General features: G+C 63.9%; 1 protein-coding gene across 2 annotated transcripts; it reads right to left on the bottom strand.

The window, feature by feature from the left end:
* Window positions 1-1127: 1127 nt before the first annotated feature.
* On the bottom strand, window positions 1128-8757 carry CLBA1 (clathrin binding box of aftiphilin containing 1). 2 transcript variants are annotated; one of them, XM_053889901.1, is made up of 5 exons: window positions 8247-8757; window positions 5775-5920; window positions 4108-4237; window positions 2928-3036; window positions 1128-1936 (listed from the first exon to the last, which is right to left on the bottom strand). In XM_053889901.1, exons 1-5 carry the CDS (start codon window positions 8733-8735, stop codon window positions 1767-1769), a joined length of 1044 nt encoding a protein of 347 aa, XP_053745876.1. In that variant the 5' UTR covers window positions 8736-8757; the 3' UTR covers window positions 1128-1766. The 2 variants fall into 2 exon arrangements, with proteins under 2 accessions (XP_053745876.1, XP_053745877.1); XM_053889902.1 differs by lacking the exon at window positions 8247-8757 and adding an exon at window positions 7477-8240.
* Window positions 8758-9092: the final 335 nt, after the last annotated feature.

Here is a 9092-nt window from a genome sequence, read left to right as displayed (position 1 = left end):
GCTTCTACTTGGGGGTTTTCTGCAGGCTGTCCCCCCCTTACACCCACTCTTACCATTGCAAGCCCTCCGCGAGGGCTGAGAGCCGCAGACCTACTGGGTGCTGGCCCTCGAGACCCCAGACTCCGCCAGCAGGCCGGGTCAGCCACCCCAGGGTCCTGCCCCGCCCCTGGGGGCACTGAATTTAATTAACGTAGGCTCCTGTGTGTCCTCGGCTCTGTGATTATTTTGAACCCTGTGTAGCTAACGGGGCGTGTTCTGGTCAGGGTGACAGTGGCAGCCTCTTGGGATGGGTGTCCCTGAGTCAGGGGACCGGTCCGCACTGACCCTCCCGGTTCACTAGGCCCCCAGCTTGAGCAGACTGGCCAGACATCAGGACAGGGAACCAGAGCCAAACTTGGTGTCTGCTTGCACGTGGACTGAGGGACAGGGACAGCCCTCCCTCTGGCTCAGGGAGCCGGACGCTGGGCTGGCTGGGGCCCAGGGGCGGTCACTTTTCTGAGGTCTGTGAGGCGCTGGCTTACTGGCAGCGGGGCGGGGGGCAGCCATGGGGGGTTCAGTGCCCGCGTCTGAGAGGGACTCTGGGTGGCAGGAGGCAGGACACAGAATGGCCTATTTTAGCTTCAGGTCTGACTTTAACCAGAGGCCGGAGATGACGGCAGGGCCCCAGGAGGCCCCAAGGTGGTTCTGCCCTTTGGTGAAAGCAGTGTGAGAACACTTGTGCCTTTTTCTGGCTGAAAATAAAAAATCAGGGCAGATTCCCAGACATATGGCACTAAAAAGAAACAAAACTGTTACCCCTTAACATGAACCTCAAAACCACATGCAGTCTGGCGGAGGGTGGCCAAGGACCCACTGTGCTGGTCCTCCCCGTGACAGGTGACATCTGCCGGTCAGTGTGTCCCCACAGCGTCACTCTTTGGGTCTGACACCTGGGTTGACGGAGCTGGCATCTGAGGCCAGCCCCCTGTTGTGGTCTCCCGGCCACAAGTGTGGCCTTGGAGGGACAGAAAGGTCTTCTCTGCCAGCCTGGGGTCCCCAGGCCTCTGCAGAGGGACGGGGCCGGGGCTTCCGGGCAGGCACAGGCTGAGATGACAGGAGTCTGGCAACAGACCCACACAGCAGATGAATCAGCGAGAACATGGGCTTATCCAGGCCATTTTATTTAATAAAATTTTACAAAACTCAGTGCCTCCGCCAGAACCAGAGAACGCTCGCTTGCTCGGGGTTGGAGAGCAGGGCCGACGCAGAGAGAGGCCGCTGGATGGCAGTGGCCCAGGTGAGCACTCACGGGGCTCTGGGGAGACCACGGCTTGGCTTTCCTGCCGCGTGGGCCCTGCCCAAGGTGCGCCCGAAACACACTCAGGGCTTCCTGGGCGCCGGGACGGCTGTCTCCTGGTGACACCCCCCACCGAGAGCCAGGCCAGCCCGGTGCGCCCCCCGCAGTGCTATGCCGGCAGCCAGACCTGGGGTCCCTCACCAGGCAGCGGACCCCAAGTGCCACCCGGGTTCATGTGAGGCCGGGGCGGAGCTCCTGGGGGGCGCAGGGCGCCTCCTTCCCGTTGGGGACAGCTCTGCAGAAGGACATACTCCTAAAGCGGTCAGACCCCAGCGTGCGCCAGTAGGCGCGGGAGTGGTTTGCACAGGGATCCCAGGAAACCGACTTGGGGTTTGAGAAACTCCCCCACAAAATAGTTCTGGTTTCCAGTAGCAAACTGAGCCAGTAAGAAAATGTAAACTTTCTCATAAAAATACCAAGGACTCCCGTCTTAGCAAACGTTACTATTAAACAAGGTCATTTTTAGGTTACGTGGACTGAAAATCTTCTTTTTCCGTGGAACTGGGATGTACTGGCCGCTGCTGCGTAAGGGGGTCTTCAGAAAGAGGCTCCACGCGGTCAGGCTCCCCTGTCTGCCGCCGGAGGGCCCCGAGAGCTGGCGTGGGAGGAGGGGCACCGTCAGGGTGTGGAAGGGCCAGTGGACCCGCTGTCCCCGGGGCCGGCCTGCTGCGCCCCGCCCCGCGGGGCTTTCTCTCCTGTCCTCATGAGGTCAACGTGAACGCGCACGGGACACCGCCGACAGCTCCCTGGCTTCCCGCAGAGCAAATGGGGCACCACGCCGGGAAGACGGCCAGGCTGTGCGCCGGGGCCAGGGCCACATGGGGCCTCCTCGACCCGAGTGATTCTACGACCCCAGCCCGTGGCCCCCCCCCCCCCCCAAGCAGCCGTGGGCCCGTTTCCTACAAGGGGTCACAAGGCCCTTGTGGTGTGTGTCGGGCCCTTCCCGCCCGTTTCCCGCAGCGTCTGTGAACCTCCCCCTGCACCTGCTGCGGACGTGTGGGCTACTGTGAGTGGTGCCGCTGCGGAAGCTTCTATGTCTTCCTGCTGTAAGATGGTCCCTGCCTCCTGCCCTGTGGCATTTTCCAAAGAGCAGGTCGACCAGCGTGCTTGGGCGTTGCTGCAGATGGCCCATGCGACCAGGCGACAGGGCCCTCTCCCGCACTCCATCCTGCCCTCCCAGCGTCCGCGCAGCAGCCCGGCCCTCCCCAGCACGCACTGTCCCCCGTGTGCCGCTGCCCGCCTGGGGCCGGGGGCCTGCCGAGCCGACCCCACCGGTGCCCCAGCTCCTGGTACCGGAGGAGAGCAGAGGCGCCCTCGCTCCCAGGAAAGGCTTAGCCCCGCCCCCGCCGCCCGCTTGGCCGCGCCCCCCCCCCCCCAACCCACTGCCCAGTGGAGCCTGGCCGTCCTGTGGTTTGCCTGCGGCCACCCGCCGCCCTCCAGTTCCCCTGGGAGACCTGCCCCCACCGGCCACACCTGCCCAGACTGTGGGAACGCGACTTTCTCTAAGCCCGCGGCACTTAGGCGGGAAGTGCCAACACACACCCACGAGGCCAGCACGGCCCACGGCCTGTCCAGGGGCGGCTCACCTGAGTGTGGACCAGGGCCCTGCAGGGCTGCGCACAGACGGTGCGCACACCTAGTTCTTCAGGCTCTTGGAGGTCGGAACATTCCAGAATGTGACCCAGGTCTCCAGAAAGGTTCTAGTGAGACAAACCAGTGTCAGCCAGTGAGAAGGAAGCTAAAAGGCTACTTTGCTCTTTCTCTTTGGTAACTCAGAGCCCTCTGGCACAGTGCACTGGAATACTGCGACATGGTGACTTGGTCCCCATCCTGCTGGCACCCGGCCCAGGGCCACCCTGTCCCTCCAGGACTGCAGGGCCCCTCCACCTCCTCAAGTCAAGTCTTTCGCCACCTCCAGGGTGAGCCCCCAGCCCTGGAGCTGTCCCACCTCGGAGCCTCCGGTTCAGGAGGCCGCCCCCTTCCCCGGCTTCCTGGCCGCTTTCCTCGCACGAACACAGCGCCAGGGTGGCCTCGGGGCCCCTCGCTTCCCTCCTGGCCGGCCCCACGAGGCCCCTCGGCCAGGGCAGCCTCCGGTCCCAAGGCCCTGTCTTCGCTGAGACCTGCGAGCCCCTTTTAGGTTTCCCACGTTTGAACATTTTCATAACACGTAAAAACGGAAAGACATCTCTGCCCACTCTGTTGCCAAAAGATTGCTCTTGCTGCGATTTGCGTCTTGGCTCACTCGCAGCCGGCCCTCCCGCTGCAGCCCAGGCGTCGCCAGCCCCTCCCCTGCCACCCCTCTGCTCCAGCTTTGCTGGCTCCCAGCTCAGGTGCGAGGGCCCCACCTGGTGGCTAACCTCACACCTCTGCCTGCTGCGCTCAGGCCGCAGCTCCAGCCCCCTCCTCCACCCTCCCCTCCTCAAGGGGAGCCCCCCACCTCAACCCGCCTGCCGCCCCCCCCCACCATGCTGTGTGTGTCATCGCCTTCTGCCACAGCCCCTCCTCACTGCGCGACAAGGGCTGGGCCGCGCGGGGACATCCATCAGCCTGGCGCAGGGCAGGTGCCTAATGCCGAAGAACTGACCCATCTCTCCCCTTCCCTACCTGCGTTCCACGCTCCCCCCACCGTGCTGGAAACCAGTGAGTCTTCTCTCCCACCTGCTGTTTCCTGACAACAAGGTCCCCTACCCCCGGCCGTGGCCTCAGGATGGCCTGCCAGGTCGCTGCGGAGCCCGGCTGCACCCCCGGAGTCACAGCTACACCCGCATCACCTTCCGGGCAGCATCCATTCCGAGAACAAGCAACAAGTTTTCCTGGCACCGGGACTCGCTCCAGAGCCATCGGGAAGTGGATGTGCTATCTGTGTTCTGAAGAGCTCCCCAGAGCCTCCTGGACTCAGAACTGGAAAAGAAATGCATTAATTAAATTAATTGAAAGGTAACGAGAAAGTCTTCAGAGAAAAAGAGGGGCAGTGGACCTTTGAAAATCCTGAGAGCAGAGTGTCCCCTGAAGAAACACCAGGCCGTGTCACCGGGCATTTATTCAGCCAACACCTGCTACCCCGGGGACACCTGGCACGCCTTCCCTCCTCTCCTACTTTATTTCTCCCCTGAGAGCACACCCCTGGCTCTGACTTCTCGTCACGACTCAGTGTCTCCTCCAAGCGGTGGAAGCTCCTAGAGCCCGGTGCTCCTCTGGTTTTGTTCCTCAGCAGCTGGGGGACCACGAGCGGCACTGGGTGCCACAGAGACACTCGAAAACCAGGGGCAGAGCGACGCTCAGAGGACGAACCCCTGGGTGTCTCTCATGCACCGTCCACGGTCACGAGCCATCCCCCCACCACGTGCCGTGCACGATTTCTAGCCCCCCCTTCAACCACGTGCCGTCCCCGGTTGCTGGCCCAGCTCCCACGAGGCAAGGGGAGGTGTGCCCACGGAGAACCACAGCAGGGGCAGTTACACCAAGTGCCCACATCATTCCCAAGTAGTCCTCTTGCTCGCACACCCCAAGGTACCCCCTGCCTTCCATCCCACAACCGGGCCCAGCCCCACCAGACCTGGCCCCCGGGACCACCCACCCTCTAGGTGTCTGAGGCTCATGCTGCCACCTGAGGCCCCTCTACCTGCCTGCTGGCCCGGACCACACCTCGGGGAAGCACCACGTCCGCAGGGCGTACGGCCCTCTGGGCCATGGTGGTCACAGCCCTCTGGGCTTTGGGCCTCTGTCCCCAGGCCTCTGCGGGGGCTTCCCCGGGGCGGGGGGGCAGCCACTGGCTTGGACCCCAGGAGTGGCCTGTCTGCAGAGCTCCCTCTCTGACAAAGAGGCATGGAGGGGCCAGGGGAGCCAGCTCCCGCCGACCTTCACCTCCTGCCGTGGCCTTGGCCCAGTGGACCTCAAACTTTCCCGCCGGGACACACCACCCACTGAGCGGCCCTCGTCCCTCTGTCAGTCCCAGTGGAAGCGCGTCTTAGGCAACGGCCGTCTGCAAACAGCCGCATGGTGACTCCTTTAGGAAGCCGGTCCCCAGGGCGGCCAGCCTCCCGCTCCGCACCAGATGCACACAGGCTGTCAGGAACGTCCCTCCAGGGCGCTGGGCTGTTTTCTTGGGGGCCCAGGACCATTCGGTCAGGTCACCCAGGAGGCCCCTGTGCTCACGGCCCAGGCCCCCGTCCTTTCCGCGCCCCCAGCATGTGCAGGGAGGCACCAGGAGCTGGCACTCGCCGGCCCGCCTTGCCCCGGGTGAGCTGATGGGGGTGGAGGGGGCCACACGTGGGTCTGAGAGAAGGGACCGTGGCCAGAGCGTCAACCCACACGCCCCTCTGTCCGTGAGGGCCCCATGGCCCCAAGGTTGTGGGGACTTCAGGAGAGACGGGCTCCCGATAAAGGTCCACTTTGTCAACCAGAAGCATAAATGTTAGTTGCGATTTAAGTTCATTACCACAGTATGTGTCCAGGTCCACAGCCAGGTTTTCCCTCACTGCTCATTTCTAAGATGCGGCCTAAGGGGGAGACACCTTCAGTTGCCTGCTGGACTGGTACTTCCTGAAAAGCAAACCTGAAAACATCCTCATAGCTGAGAATGAGCTGAAAAGAAGAGAGAAACACATGGACGTTAGAAGAGATACATTACAGGGTGCCCGGGGGGCTCAGTCGGTTAAGTATCTGACTTTAGCTCAGGTCATGATCTCACGGATCGTGAGTTCGAGTCCCACATCGGGCTCCACACTGATGGTGCAGAGTCTGCTTGGAATTCTCTCTCTCTGCCCCTTCCGTGTTCCCTCTCTAAAAAATAAATTAACAACAACAAAAAAAAAGACTAGAAAAAATACATTACATCACCTTATACCAAATACATAATTTTGGCGTAAATGAAACGTGTAATGATTGTACCATTACTGTTACCAAAACAGGACACGCTTGTTCCCATGGGGTGTGGGACAGCGAGATTAGGGCACAACACTCAAGCTTCGTCAGACAGCTGAGAAAGAGGCACTCATAACAATGTGTTTCCCGCATGTTAACTGGCTGGGAAATCTACCCGCACGACAGTAATGTGGCATTTCCTGGGAGATGATCTGAGGTTGGAAAGGTCAGGGCGTGAAGCCCTGAAATGAGGGCTGTCTGAAGTCCAGCAGGAAGTGACAGGTGTGCCCACTGGGAGGCTGGGGGCGAGGGCGGGGGTGCAAGCCGACAGGGCCGGGAACCCAGAGAGCTGTTGGAGATGTGCGTGTGCACGGTGTATATATTGAGGTCAGTGGGGTGGTTTTCTGCATTCACCTAGCGTCTCCTGCAAAGCTCACACTATCCTCAGATTGTTCCCTGACCTATTAATCACGCTGGAACACAAGTCCTGTTTCCAACACAAGTGGTGAGCAGAGCGGGCCCCGTGCACAAAGGGGCCCGTCAGAGGCTGGGGAGAGCCCAGCTGCTCGGGAAACACACAGCTCGTCCCTAGAACCAGTGGAACCTTTCCTCTGGTCCCTTCTTCATCTTACTCCCTCTGTTCTCATGGAATCCAGGGTTAGCCCTTGGGAAGAGACCGTAGAGGAAGAGAAGCCAGGGGCGGAAGAGGAAAACAAGAAAAAGCCGCATGAGAGGCAGTCACAGAAAAGGTAGACCTGGTGGTCAGGTCGGGAAGGGCAGAGCAGGGCGCCCAGGGGATGAGGCCTGGGCTCCCCGGGCCATCCCCAGCACCCGATCGTCACACAGACTGCAAATGACCCTTGGTGATGCTGTCTAAACAGGCAGACTGACAGCTGAGACAAAAAACTCTCTCCCAAGTGCCCGACCTGAGGCCAGGAAAGCACAGCCGGGTTGAGGGCAGTCGGATGCTGGAGGCCTAAGGAGGGGACGGTGGGCACAGGGCTCGTAGAGGCCTCAGGAGGGGAGGCAAGTCGAGGCCGATGTGCCCGACCCCGGACAGGTGGGCACAGAAAGCGGCCCAGTTCCCGAGTCCCCCCAGGCGCGGTCCCCTTCTGCAGCCTCGTTCCTTCCCTGTGTCAGGAGGCCAGCCAGCCAAGGATGAAGGCCAAGAGAGAAACAGGCCTCCTGTCTGGCCAGCCCACTGAAGCTGGAGGCCGGCGGCGTGTAGAGGGCTCGCTGTGCCACACGGCGGCGGACACGGGGACTGGCAGAAATACCTCGGAGGCGGAGGTGCCGGGGGTCCCGGCCGCCCAAGGCCTGCCCCGCTGAGGCTGGCCAGAACCCCGCTCCTTTGGAGTGGAGGCCGCGCTCTGCAGCCCGCGTCCCGCGTGTCTGTCCCGGAGTTCAAAGGGTTGGGAGAAGTGTGGAGACTTGGCTGAAGATTCCTGAAAGCCTTCGAACTCCCCCCAGGCGCTGCTGTGCTCCCCAGGGTCCGGAGTGCTGACCGTGCAGGCGGAAACGCCGTCGCCGCCCCCGGAGGTCCTGGGGGCGCTCCTCATGCACTGCGCCCCGGCTCCTCTCCGCCTCCCGGGCGCCGGGCTGGCCCCGCTGTCTCTAGAGGCCCGGTAGAGGGACACCTCGCCCGCTCCCTCGTTGCCCGCGCGCGGAGACCCGCAGACAGGGGGCGCGTGACCGGGCCCTGCCCCCCGCAGCCGCTGGCCCTGCATTTCGGCGCCGCCGGGCCCGCATAGACGCCGCGGGGAGACACCCACACCGCCGTGCCGGGGCTGCCCAGCGCTGCACCGGGCGGCGGCCGGGGGCCGCCGGGGCCTCCTCGGCAGCGCGGGAGGCCTGCTGTGTGGCCAGGGTCGCTGTGGGACCGACACAAGCCGCCCGGGGGCAGGGGCCGGAGCCGCGGCCCGGCTTCCTCCTGCACGCGCCCGGGCGGCCGGTCCAGCGCAGCGGCGTGTCCCGGAGCACAGCAGTCCCCGAGAGCGGGGGCGGCGCGGGGCCCTGGGTCCCCGCGAGGGTCCGGCCTGCAGCCCACCTCGGCCGCTCCGCCGCCTCTGCCTGCGCGCGCGGCTGCCGTCCGTCGTCCCCACGCCCGCCCGTTGCCTGGCAACGGAACGCGCCAGCCCCCGCGCCGGGCGCCCGCCGTCGTGACGTCACCGCCCCGCCCGGCCGCCGCTGCGCCTGCGCCGTGTCCGCCCGGCCCCTGGCCTCCCACGAGGAGGGTCCTCGGTTCGGTGGGAGCGGCGGGGCGTCTCTGGTGCCCCCGATTCCGGACCCGCGGGGGTGTCGTCTCCACCGCCCGGCCGACCCCCGAATCCCAGAGCCTAGCTCCTCCAGCGTGAGGGCGCGTGGGGATCCGCCGCCTGCGGGCCGGAGGAGCGACGCCAACACCGGGCACAGCAGGCCCAGTGTGGGGCCTGGACAGCCTGCCCCTCCTGCTGCCTCCCGCCCCGGGGCAGGGGCACCGAGGGGCCAGCTTGGCCCTCCCGCCAGCCCCTCCCAGGCAGGCCAGGCCGGTCCCCATCTGACCCCACCCCAGGCTCCTGACACCCACCTTGGTGAGTCAGCTTGACTCCAGCCTCCCCAGCGCCATCATCAGATGCCTGAGCCTCACCGCGCTCCCCAGTCTCCCCCGCTCACGTTTCTCTACCCTGTGACCTCCTTGGGCCCTGTCCTGTTTGCATGAGTCGCCCGCTCTCCCTGGTCCTTCCCGGCCTAGCTATTGAAGTTTTAATTCTGAAAATTACCAGATGAGATCATACCTGACCTCTGGGCTGCAGCCTCCTGTCCCCTCCCTTCCCCTGAGCCAGCAATGCAGTGTGCGTGCGATGCAGTCAGACTGCCCAGCTCTGGACAGACACCTACCTGATGACCCTGCGGG

This window comes from Panthera pardus, unplaced genomic scaffold, assembly GCF_024362965.1.
Source record: "Panthera pardus isolate Hobbes unplaced genomic scaffold, ASM2436296v1 HiC_scaffold_24, whole genome shotgun sequence".
NCBI lineage: Eukaryota > Metazoa > Chordata > Mammalia > Carnivora > Felidae > Panthera > Panthera pardus.
Note: the sequence above shows the minus strand (reverse complement) of the source record. Positions and strands in the feature narration are given on the sequence as shown.

Excerpts from the sequence above, each read along its gene's own strand:
- CLBA1 (XM_053889901.1), bottom strand. The coding sequence starts at position 8,735 with ATGGGGACCGGCCTGGCCTGCCTGGGAGGGGCTGGCGGGAGGGCCAAG. Across the intron at positions 4,238-5,774 it reads GGACCTGGACACATACTGTG|TTCTGAGTCCAGGAGGCTCT; the intron begins GTAATGAACTTA and ends TTTCTTTTCCAG. Across the intron at positions 1,937-2,927 it reads CTGCAGGGCCCTGGTCCACA|GCCAGCTCTCGGGGCCCTCC; the intron begins CTCAGGTGAGCC and ends CCCTCCTCCCAC.